Source organism: Cadophora gregata (assembly GCF_030347475.1).
Source record: "Cadophora gregata isolate MNR1 chromosome Unknown scaffold_1, whole genome shotgun sequence".
Classification (NCBI taxonomy): domain Eukaryota; kingdom Fungi; phylum Ascomycota; class Leotiomycetes; order Helotiales; family Ploettnerulaceae; genus Cadophora; species Cadophora gregata.
This window is the reverse complement of record NW_026695924.1, coordinates 1,984,446-1,996,394: the sequence shown is the minus strand read 5'-3', so window position 1 is coordinate 1,996,394 and position 11,949 is coordinate 1,984,446. Positions and strand designations below refer to the sequence as shown.

General features: G+C 48.5%; 5 protein-coding genes across 5 annotated transcripts; 3 read left to right on the top strand and 2 right to left on the bottom strand.

The window, feature by feature from the left end:
* Nucleotides 1-547: 547 nt before the first annotated feature.
* Nucleotides 548-2,264, top strand: KTR5 (alpha-1,2-mannosyltransferase (Kre5); the record flags this gene model as incomplete). The annotated part of the gene is made up of 5 exons (XM_058493838.1): nt 548-819; nt 878-1,276; nt 1,328-1,414; nt 1,466-1,871; nt 1,923-2,264. 5 exons carry the CDS (start codon nt 548-550, stop codon nt 2,262-2,264), a joined length of 1,506 nt encoding a protein of 501 aa, XP_058364040.1.
* A 968-nt stretch (nt 2,265-3,232) lies between these two features.
* On the bottom strand, nt 3,233-3,834 carry ONS95_000671 (uncharacterized protein; the record flags this gene model as incomplete). Its single annotated transcript, XM_058493837.1, has 2 exons — nt 3,233-3,463; nt 3,514-3,834. 2 exons carry the CDS (start codon nt 3,832-3,834, stop codon nt 3,233-3,235), a joined length of 552 nt encoding a protein of 183 aa, XP_058364039.1.
* Nucleotides 3,835-4,457: 623 nt separating this feature from the next.
* Nucleotides 4,458-5,561, top strand: ONS95_000670 (uncharacterized protein; the record flags this gene model as incomplete). The annotated part of the gene is made up of 2 exons (XM_058493836.1): nt 4,458-5,127; nt 5,173-5,561. 2 exons carry the CDS (start codon nt 4,458-4,460, stop codon nt 5,559-5,561), a joined length of 1,059 nt encoding a protein of 352 aa, XP_058364038.1.
* A 152-nt stretch (nt 5,562-5,713) lies between these two features.
* Nucleotides 5,714-8,167, top strand: ONS95_000669 (uncharacterized protein; the record flags this gene model as incomplete). The annotated part of the gene is made up of 6 exons (XM_058493835.1): nt 5,714-5,730; nt 5,789-6,556; nt 6,729-6,942; nt 6,996-7,314; nt 7,363-7,498; nt 7,600-8,167. 6 exons carry the CDS (start codon nt 5,714-5,716, stop codon nt 8,165-8,167), a joined length of 2,022 nt encoding a protein of 673 aa, XP_058364037.1.
* Nucleotides 8,168-8,552: 385 nt separating this feature from the next.
* On the bottom strand, nt 8,553-11,911 carry ONS95_000668 (uncharacterized protein; the record flags this gene model as incomplete). Its single annotated transcript, XM_058493834.1, has 8 exons — nt 11,397-11,911; nt 11,178-11,338; nt 10,918-11,126; nt 10,595-10,741; nt 10,516-10,545; nt 9,739-10,470; nt 9,548-9,688; nt 8,553-9,489 (listed from the first exon to the last, which is right to left on the bottom strand). Exons 1-8 carry the CDS (start codon nt 11,539-11,541, stop codon nt 8,553-8,555), a joined length of 2,502 nt encoding a protein of 833 aa, XP_058364036.1. The 5' UTR covers nt 11,542-11,911.
* Between the last annotated feature and the right edge of the window lie 38 nt (nt 11,912-11,949).

Below are 11,949 nucleotides of genomic sequence, written 5' to 3'. Positions count from 1 at the left end.
CCTTTGGTTTTGTTTGGCACTCACATAACAAGCCGCTATCAAGCAATTTGTGCTGTATCCGCGTCCAAGACTCATTCTATTTTGCTCCAGGGGCGGCGCTGCCAAGCACATTTAGCCGATTTTGTAGGGGAGCGAGAACAACTCCTATCGCAGAGGAAGCAGAAACGACCTGTCCCAAACTACCACCAGACCTCGCTGCCCAGGCATCGCCCAACGACCAGACCGTGCCATCTCCCCATCGAATGCCCTATTATTCTCCTCTGTCTCCTCCAGCTGTGCGCTGAAGGCGGGCTCCACGACCCGACGCGTCATCGCAGATAAAAGTACTACTTTCTCGAGGGCTTCTCCTCCATCCACTCGTTACAAGCTTGGTCAGAAACCAACCGATAGGGCCATTCAACGCCCTCTGTACCTCCTTCGATTCAGTCTTGCGCTTTCCAGTACTTAGTTTAATACAACGGCTCTCTGCGGAGTCCATTGACGATCTGGGGCAAGCACCCCCTATAAGGAACATTTCCCTCAACGATTCGCGAACACATCCGCACCAATGGATTTCGTACAGAGGGTTCTGAAGAGAATTCCAACTACTTCGCAGCCTGGTCCTCTTGACGAGGTTAAGACGAGGCCAAAGACCAGCTCTAGACTGGCATTCTTCCGTCGGCCGTTGCGATTGAAGGGCAACTCGAGCATTTCGATACCGCTGGGCGTTGTTCTGCTGTTCCCATGCATTGTTGTAGTATTGATATTGGTTCTTTTTGTACGACATCCCAAATCTGGAGTTGGGATCTTAATGCCCGCTGGAGCACCACCAGCTATCAGGTATGCGAACATGCTTCCACTTGCGGCCTTGAGAGACTAACAATATTGCTTCTCGTAGAAAAATTAGCGAAGAGCACGATAAGGTCTTTGTGACAGGATGCTTAGAGCCGGACACCTCGAAACCGAGAGCGAATGCGGCGTTCGTAGTGTTGGCAAGAAATAAGGAGCTGGATGGTGTCATACAGTCTGTTAAGTCTATCGAGCGACATTTCAACCGATGGTATCATTATCCATACGTCTTTCTTAACGATGCGGAGTTCAACTCAACATTCAAGGAAACGATTCAGAACTACACAAGTGGCACCGTGGAATTTGGATCCATCGACCCCAAGATGTGGGGATTCCCAGACTGGATCGACCCTAAGGTTGCAAAGGAGGGTATTGCCAAGCAGGGAGACGCCGCTATCATGTATGGTGGAATGGAGAGTTACCACGCCATGTGCAGATTCTATTCTGGGTAGGTACCGCTGGTCAAGTTGGGCGGAGTACGTGCTGACAAACGGGGCAGATTTTTCTATAAGCATGAGCTTTTACAAAAGTACGAGTGGTACTGGCGTCTTGAGCCAGAGATCAAGTATTTCTGCGACATTACCTAGTAGGTCACTCCCGCGCTGCATAATTCTCCAACTTCTCTGACAGGACATAGTGATCCGTTCTTGAAGATGATCGAAACGAACAAGACCTATGGATTTACTATTGCGGTGAAGGAATTGAAGGAGACCGTGCCAAATATCTTCCGATACGCATCTGCATACAAGCGAATCAATAACCTGACCTCACAAGGTCTGTGGGAGATGTTCGTCGAGCCGCAACCTGAAGAGAAGAAGGAACCTGAAGATCCCAAGCATGCTCTCCCAGAGGAAATTCTCCGTGGTGACCCATCCCGTGCCTCGCTGCCAGATATTGACCCGGAAACCATGGAGGGAGAAAAATACAACATGTGTCATTTCTGGTCGAATTTTGAGATTGCGAAACTCAGTTGGTTCAGGAGTAAAGAATATGAGGACTTCTTCCAAATGATGGACCGCAGTGGAGGATTCTGGATGGAACGGGTAAGTCCGAATTGATAACAGTAGGACATTATCGTGCTAATGACTGCACAGTGGGGAGATGCTCCAATTCATTCACTTGCTGCTGGAGCACTGCTTGCAACTCGTGATATTCATTACTTCAGAGACTTTGGCTACAGACATACTACCATCCAGCATTGTCCTGCAAATGCTCCTGCACGCCAGTTGCCTCGTATTCCGTTCCTGGAAACCACTACCACAGATGAGAAGAAGAGAAGGGAGGAAGACGAGTACTGGGACTCCTGGGACGCCGTCAAGGAGAACGGCGTTGGATGCAGATGCAGATGCGACACGGATATTGTGGATGTTGAGGGCAAGCAAGGCTCCTGCTTAGCCGAGTGGGTGGACGTCGCCGGCGGATGGGCCAGTCCTTGATTATATTGCGAATGGAAGAACATAGACGGTGAGAGTGGAAAGAGCGTCCTGGCTTGCCTTGCCGGCCAGCACCCAGTTCGGCGAATGTGCTAGACGGTTTTGGTTGCACGGCTACGCAGCATTCAGAACGGGACACCCGATCCCCAACTTGTATTCAAAGGGCATGCATTATGGCGTTTTATGGGTGGGGACTTCGATATGCCAATGTGAAAATATGTTTGATCACTTTAGTGTCTTAACACTTCCCCATTACATTCTCAAAATCTTGAAGCGTTGAAGTCTGTGACTCGATCTTACTTTGCAACAAAGACAAGGGTCATCCACTTCCTTGTCTTCTGCACCATCCCCAACCAGCTCGTATTCTGAAGCGCTTAAGCCCTTTTGTCAAGTACACCAAGCACTGTACGTAACTGGAATTATTTTCAAATTTTATCAACTCAGTAACTGTGGATTCTCGGCCCCAACAAGTAAGGTACGCATGGGCGGATTAGCTGGAACTTGGCACTGTTACACAAGAATATTTGTGTTGTAGTGTAATAGTCGATTCCGTACTCTGTAAGTCTCCGGGCACTTGTAAGCGAAAGCGCCAACAGGAAGGGAACAGACTGCTAGGTCACAACACCTTTTGTGAATTCATCGATACTAAAACTCTCACCAGGACTTCACTGTTGAAATTGTCGCCTATCCATAATGTTGTCCAAGTCAATTCATGTTCATGGACATATTATCTCGTGTCTTTGCTATTCTCCTTCAAGCAGAGTTTTGGACCAGAAAGACGAAGAAGGACAGCCAGCGAGGAACAGGAGCACCGCTCTGCTCAAATTTCATAGTATGCCATGCCTTCCAGATTTCCCTCAATGATATGCAGCGATAATGTAAAAACCCAGAAACTCCTTCATTAATGACTGTAAAAAAAAAATCACCTAATCCCCCACCCCCAAACCGCCTACATGGCATATCTCATCGACTTATTGTCTGGCGTGGAACTTTTGGAAAGGAATGTCATCCAAACCCCAAGTCTCTCCATGCTCCGACTCCTGCGCATCTCTCATAGCCTTCACAATATAGGTATTGACTCGTCGAATATCAGTGTGCTTGAGAGCGACCTTGTTGAGCTCCAGTTGGGCGCTGGCATATCTGAATGCGTTCTCGGCGTACTTGCGGTACTTGGTTTGGATGTTTTTCGCAACTTTTCGAGCCTGCTGGTATATCAGTTATGAGTTCACTGTAATTGACAATGTTGAAGTACCTCATCAGGATTGGCAACCTCCTCTTGATCAACGATATACCCATCATCATCAAGGACGTTCTCCGTCTCAGCCCCAACCTTCATCTTTGGCCGACCACCTGCACCAGCTGGAAGCTGGGGCTCACCAGCGGCGAAACAACGGTTGGTATATGTTTTAGGGGCCTCATGGTACAACGCCATCTCGCCAACATACTTTGCGAAGCCCTTGTAGACAGACTTCTTCAACTCCTTGAGCAGTTCGGATCGACGAGCATCGGACACTTGGATAGCGCGATAGCGCGTTTCGTTGCGGTAGTCTGTAAGGCCTTTGATGACACCCATATTGAGACTGGGAATATCTATTAGCAAGTCCCCGACGCCTATCAAGATGAATGGAATAAGTAGGAGAGCTCACCTTTGATGATTGGAGTGATGGATGGTTATGCTTTTTGGGGAGATGATGGATTTGATGGAAAGCTTTTCGCAATCAGCTTGTAATCAGTCTGAGTGAAAAGCGTTGTGCTTACCTGTGAGCTTCAATTGTTGATGTTGTTGTTGGAAGAAGAGTTTGGGGTAGAAGGTGGTATATTTGTATAGAAGAATATCTCGCTTAGCCACCACCCTCCGAGCAGGAGTCGTGACTTCCCTTTCTGCTCGTGTATTTACTCACTTACCTAGCTACCCACCCCCGAGCAGGAGTGGTGACTTCCATTTCTGCTCATGTATTCAACCACCCTCTTCTCCACTCCGTCACTTTCATTCTTACCTTCATTCTCCGACCATCAACCTTCAACCATTAACATCTCAGTCCTCTACCTTCATTTCAAGATCACTGAACGGCAAAGTATCATCAGATGAGGAATAACAGCACCTAAGTCCGCCCAAAGATTTCCTTTCTGTCTGATTATACCACGGCACAACAGCACCAGAGTCCGCCGGAGGTTTCCTTTCTGTCTGATTATACCATGGGGGACCCACAACGCCACCGGAAACCAAAGGCTCCTTATACCCTCAAGAAAACCCCTACAGTCACGCCGATTCCGAATCGAATGTATGATGCGAACAATCATTACGAATGCGCTCACGGTTGTGGAAAGATGATCGTTGCGGGCAAGGTAGCTAAGAATTATCTGACCGACCATGAAGCCAAGTGCGACATGAAAGATACACCACAGCCACAATGGGGCCCATATACTCTCGATGCGCGAGGAGAACTGTTATGCCGAAGGGGGTGTGGCTACGCGTCGAACGAAGTGAAGGTCATTTACCGTCATGAAACGAAGACATGCTCCATTGTGACTGGAAAACCACGACCAGCGAAGACTGCCACGTTTCTGGAGAGGAAGAAAGAGGTTGAGGCTGACAATATGCCGATTAAAGGACAACACAAGAGGGATTTGAACGGCAGGTATATCTGCAGACTGGGCTGCGGAGTCTCATTCAAGAGGAGTTTCCAGACAGTCAAGCATGAACGGAGATGTGGCAAGCCTGAGAAACGAAAGAGCTTCAAGAAGCTCTTACAGGACGGGCGTGACGCGTCAGAACTGGCATATCCTTTCCTTGGAGAAATGAAAAGTCCCCTCACACTGGGCATATCTTATCAAAATTGGAGAGTACAAACGCTGGGCGCCGAGTGTACGTACAATCATTCCAATATTGAGTTATACTGACAACAGCCAGACTTCGATATTCCAGCGGAACAGCCATACTTCTACCGCAAAAGGCGCGTCCAGACAGACGGGCCTGAGCAGGCTTCTACCGAGGCTTTGGATGATGATGGAGCAGGAAACTTTCAAGATGATCTCGAGAGCGATGACTACCAGGAGTCAGAGGATACTGATAGCCGCGATGGAAGCGAAGATGAAGATGCAGAAGGAGGTTGCCGACATTTCTCGTTCAAAGGCCAGAAGTACAAGTCCGTCTTGCTTCGGAATAAGGCTGTGCTCAAGGATCCGAATACACGACTACCACCAACTGGACCCTGCCCTGGAATTGAATGGACACATGGATATGTCAAATGTCAGGAAAAGGTCGAGCTTGGAATAAGCAACTATGCGTTCATAGAGTAACGCAAAGGCAACTGGACTGGGTGGTGCGATCAATGTAATACCTTGAAGGATCAGATTCGCGACTGGGAGGCTCGGGAGCGGTATAAGGATGGGCGGCTCCTGTGCAGCAACACTAGAGCTTGCAGAGAATTCGCGGCTGATTTATCCTCACTATGCGACGCACATATGAGTATGTATTTGAGACATTCTCCGTAGTGTGGTATAACTGACCACGAAGCAGGAGTAAGATTAGCAGGCGATGCTCAATCCCAGGCAAACAAAAAAAAGGAAAAGAACCTCATTCGGTATAACAACCAGAAGAGCGCGATAAACACACCATCCGAACTCAAGGACTTTCTTAACCGTCTTGTGGAAAAAGGATCGAAGAAGACGGTGCCAAACGTCCACTGGAATAAGGTACTCGACTCTATCAAACACGACGATGTACATCACGATGTTTGGTATGTGGATACGGAATTTTACAACCTTGCGGGTCTCCCTCCCGTCTTGTTTGAGATTTCCATCCTGAGGTATAACGGCGAGGCAGTCTTCAGCACGCTTGTCGACCCTGGAATATCTCCAAAGGAAGCCTGGGAAAATGTCGACCGTACAGGTAAAAACCCCGGGCGTAGACATGCCATGTTGAAGAAGTGGACAAAGGCGAGAAGCTTCCAAGATCTACCCGAAAAATTTGCGGGCATGACGTTAGCCGAGGTTGAGGAGCAGATGACGCTGATAGGAATAACCGAAAATTCTATCATACTTGGCTGGTCTACAGCTATGACAGAGTTCCATGTCCTAACGAAGAATATGCCAGGTTCGACTATACTACCTCAAAAGTCACAATGGCTGGAAGTTCTACCTCTCTGGAAGGCGCTTGTACCAGGAATGTTTACTTGGGCACTGGATCTTGCTTTTCCGACTCTGTTTCCAGATGAAGTGGAATTGGGACGCAATGCGCACAGGGCGGAGGTTGATGCTACAAAGATGTTTATGATGATGGTAGAACTTGCAAAGTATATGGAGGAAGTCTGAAAATTTGGGATGAAGGTATAACTGGAGGAATATCTTATTGGCGGTTTGCTGGAGCATTTTGCTATGGACTTAGCTATTTTATTGATGGAACTGCACCTTAGCCACAATCAGGAGATCTGGAGATCTGACCTCAAGATGTATACACATAGCTAGATTAAAACATTTCCAAATCTTGCTCAAGCCGCAATTCGCAGAGGGCATAGAGGTTACAAAGGCTCTCGCAGCACTCCAGGCTTCGAACCAAGACGCAACCAAAATCGAAGCGGACAAGTTGCCACGGGTGAAGATTGTCGACGAGGATGGTGCTACAAAAACGTTTGGGCGGGAGTCGATCTTCAAAGATATGCTCAATATTGTACATGGCAGTGTAAGTACTCTGCCTACAAGATGTCTGAGAAGTTCCCCTGACTTTACTCCCAGGATCCTGTGACGTCCCCATTCAATACCCAATGCATCACTACGCTCATCGTGCTGGCAGACCGATACGGTTTCATGAGCCCAGTTTCCCGCCATATGCAGAAGACTTTGAACGTACACAAATACCCAGTGACACTTGACAGAAGTGGCGAAGAAGCTTTGAGGCAGAAGATTCTCATTCAGTTCCATACCGATCAGGGCATGAGGTTCACCAATGCTACAAAAGACTTGATCATTCGTGGCTCTCTTCGCTGGAGCGATACAGCCGAAAATGGAGCTGAGTATCAAACCATCTGGTGGGATTTGCCATATGGACTTGAAGGTAGGCATCTCTTACAAACTTTCGGGAAATCATGTTGACATATTATAGCCGAGCTGGCATTTCGCCGTGCTTGTGTACTCCGAACAATTGCTTCCATCCAGGATCAGTTTCTGCAAATCTACTCATCCAAAGACAGACAATGCAAGCTGGGATACGACACAAGCTCGAGCTGTGATTCTTTCCAGTGAGTGATCAAGGAAGATATATGCCTTGTGGCTGCAATCAACATCTCTTGTTTCAATTCATATTAAATCTGCTCGGATATTGACTAACTCTCATGTGCAGGCTAGGAGAGATGATAAAATTCTTGACGAAGAAAGGCCTATTGTCACTGGTATCTTTCCAAGCTGCATCACCCTACGACCCGGACTACACTTGGCCGGAAGCCTACCAGGGCGATATTGAACTTCTAATTGGTATCCTCCGACAATGTCCAACATACCAGATCGACAGTAATCATGGCCATTGCGGGCTCCGGACGAAGCTGCTACCGGCGCTGGACTTCATCCGTACGTGTATTGACACCGGTCTGGGAATTCGATTATCACGTTCCAAAACCGGTGGACCAGTCTTTGAGTCCTGGATGCCTGCGGAATCCACTAACCGTTCGAACACGAAGAAGGCAGTCTGGGTCGGGAATGGAGGGGATGATGTCAATATTGCGGCCGGCAAGCTGAAGCAATTTGATTTTGGACAAGTAATGCCAAAGATGACGTGGTCCAGTAATGCGAATACTGCTGTAGAGAAGACGCCGAGAGGCCTCTTTACGGCTGAGAAGTGGAATTGGGTTACAGAGCCGGAGACGAGCAGTGTGAGGCTTGGTGGTTCTTTTATGACGAGCGTGTCGCGGTAGATGGGTCTGTCTCGAGCATCATGATAGGACTAGTAAATTATCTTAATCCCAGTACCTATTGTACAAAATAAAGGGACAGGTGGATATGTGAAACACGACGGAGTGTCCACAGAGGAGTCCTTTCGCCGGTGAAGCATGGTAGCGAGCACTGGTAGATAGATTTACGAGGATCACAACACAAATCAGGGAGGTGACGAAGCATTTTTCTCAAACTCAACGTTTTATTCAAGTACGAGCACGTATCGTATTATCCCATCCCTTGTTCTTCCCGGAACCTTATAGAAGCCTGCGTGGCAGAAATCTGTTCTCCAATTACCATTGTCAAAAATAACTTAACAAGCAGAAAGACTATCGGAAAAGCAATAGGCTGTGGCTCGGCCAAGATCTAATATCCACCACTGTATCCTGATCCAGGGTATCCTCCACCTCCGCCGTATGGAGGCTGCTGAGGTGGCTGAGGCGGGTATTGGTTACCATACGGGGGCTGTTGAGGTGGGTATTGATTGCCGTATGGTGGATGTTGCGGTGGACCACCTTGCGGCCAATATCCTCCACCTGGAGGGCCTTGAGGTGGACCCTGATCATACCCGCTAGGGCCGCCATATGAAGGCTGTTGGTGATCAGGCGGATATGGTGCGTTCGAAGGCGGGTATGGGGGACCTCCTCCGCCTCCTGATGGGAAAGGTGGGTTAGCGGGGTAGGGAGCGTTCTGTCCATACCCACTTGGTGGGCCTTGCTGGTAAGGAGGATTATTGTAATCCTGCTGGTAATTTCCAGGCGGCGGGCCTCCCTGATAAGTTCCTTGCGGAGGATTAGGAGCCAGATACCCACCTTGAGAGGAAGTCGGACGATTGTAACCTGAACTTCCAGGTCGAGGTAGGTTCTGGTATCCAAAGTTTGGGGATTGGTGAGGCATGCCGGGTGTGCTTGATTGAGGCGATGGGCCACCCATGTAAGAAAACGCTGCGTTCACATCTTGGCCTTCCATAGCTCCTAGGTCACGGCTGCGAATCTCGGTCCATATCGACCCAGATGTCTTGCCGTGGCCGCCAAGGGCACCATGGTCGTGTAAGTCTCTTGAACCTGTTGCTCCACCAGATTCTTTGTGGTTACGGCCAGCCTTGACAGAAGCGGAGCTGAGGACGTGGTTGAGCTGTCCGCGGTCAGGTTGCTCGTCAACCCACTTTCGGACCGTATTGAACATGTTGCGGTGGAGTTCGCAGTGTTCATCCCGAATGGCTGGGTGGTGGAATGTCCGGAGAATGTCGTTCATAACTTCGTCGACGGAAATTCCAGGGTTCTCCCAGGCGTACAGAACGCGGCTGCTTTGATATTAGTTGCTGAGTGACGGCGATCTTGGAGAATAAAAGGCGAACTTACGGAGTAACGTATTGCAGGATTGTCGTTGCTACACGACCAGCGACTCCGTTCAACTTGTTGGAGAAATGGTCTTTGGAGAGCATGGAGTGTGTGGGATTGGTGCTGTGGGCATCATTCCAGGGTTCAAATTGAGAGTTGGCACTGTTGCAAATTAGAGATAGGAAGAGTTGGAAAAGAGACCTGAGACTTGCCTCGCTTCAACCACAGTTGAGGAACCTTCTTTCAGAGACTTTGAAACAGCATCGATGATAGGTCTTATAAATGGCGAAAGCAGTGATAGAATGAACACCGTCAGTGTCTCGCTAATCTTCTCAACCAGAGACTCCAACCCAGGGATTTTGGCAATGGTAGCACTGATTGCTTTCACGACTCTATCTCTGAACTCCAAGATTGGGTAGATCTGCTTTGCAGTCTTGAGTGGATCAAAGCTTTCACTCATTCCAGGAACCTGATTGCCAGAATGTCCCAAATGTGACCCTGGGGGACCCGCGAATGAAGTCTCGACGCTGCTTCGCTTCAAAGTATTCTGATACTCCTGCTCAGCAGACTGCTCTTGTAGACCTCGTGCCGTTGAAGCAAGTCCACTTCCCATGCCTGGGACTTGAGACAAGAGACTGGTGAAGTCAGTTCCACCTCCGGAGCCAAACAGTCCGCGTTGTCCAGTTCCACCACCGGCTTGAGCTTGCTCGGCACTCTTAAGAGCTATGTCCATTTCCTCGACCTCAGTCTGGGTGAAATGATCTGTTGCCTCTCCAAGAACCGAGTGCAGGAAATCCACAGCACCGAAAGTACCAGTTACGAGAGGGTATACATGGTGTCCTCGAATATTGATTTCCGTTGCAACGCCACAGTGGGGGAAGACATCGCGATAGCCTAACTCACGGAGGGTAAGCTCACAATAGTTCGTATGAGCACCAAAGTCCCTGATCTATTAGCATATACATAAGAATTGGAATCGACCTTCTTACTCGAGACAATGAAGGGCTTGCCCAAGACAGCTGCAAGATGTTCAGTAGCCAAACATGCGAGATTCTGATGAGCACATACCGAAGAGCTTCACACAAATCCTCTTCCTTGCCCTTGGAGTTTCCAGAGCCATTTGTATAGAGTCGTCCAAAGTGAATACTTCTTTGGAGACTGAAGCGAACATAACCACTAGAAGTGGCCCAGCCGCCACTTTCATTGGCGATGTAACTGGATGGAAGACAGAGTCAGCGATAACATCTTAATAAATGGAATACCGCGAATTATGTTCGAGAACCTGAAGTCTTTCTAAGAAAGTATAATGTGAATTGTGTAGAACTTCTAGGTGAGATGGTCCGAAATGCTTTCATGACATTGAGGCAAAGAAGCTCGTCCGTGGCACATACTTTTTCATTCCTGTGCTTGGGTCAACTTCAAGCTCCCTGGGTTGAACTGGACCTCGGAGACGCTGGTCATATTCTCTCGCGTCCTTGTTGTCGGCGTAGTCCTTTGGATTATCGATGTGCTCTTCAGGTCGATAGACGCCAAGTCGCTCTTCCGTTACTTCAAATTCCTCAGTCGCATAGCCGAAAGACAAGAAGCTTAGAACCCAGACCTAGATGTGTTAGTATGGCCTGACAAAGTGTCATTCACGTTATGCGCTTACAAGAATTCTGATAGTAGGGGCTGAGACACCTTTCAAGCTGCCTACGTCAACGGCCTGTGAATAGTCACGTAGCCAATTGCCAAAGTAAACACGCTTGACCATCATTGACGTCCATTTGTGCCCTTTGATGAAAGCAATAGTCTTGAGCATATCCTCAATATCTGGACAGATTGTCAGTCTCAAAGCTACATAATAAGCTAAGCATATGCAAAAGTATACCTCCATGACGAAAATTGTTGCCCTCTATCTGGGCGATACTGGGGATATTGCCGGCCCCAAAAGCCGCAGCTGGGGCAGGCAGTAATAATAGCACCAAACATGATACGAACACCAGCGATCCGAAACTCAAAGAGCCGACTGCCATCTTGCGATACGATAGTTTGTTGGTTGCTATGTGGTCAGAATGAAAGGTCGGATGACGCTCGCTCTGTTAAGCTGGTGGGGTAGTTGTGGTGGGGTTCTGGAGGGCCAAAAGATGCATGCGAAGCTGGAAGCTGGACGCCCACAACCAGAACTCGAATGCCTTTAGGTGTATCGATAGTATAGAGGGTTGTTGTAGAGAGGAGAGGAAGTTCCTTTTGAACACAACAAAGTATTCGGTTTCGTGGGATAAGCAGTGCCATAGACCGGTCACCCAAGCCACAATCGACTGGCTGAAATGAGGTAGGTACCTAGGTAGTCAGCCACAATCAAATCAACACGTGAAGATGCGAGCCTGAAAAGGGGCCTTGGCACCTGAGGCAGGACGCAGGTTCTTCCCTTGCAGGATCCT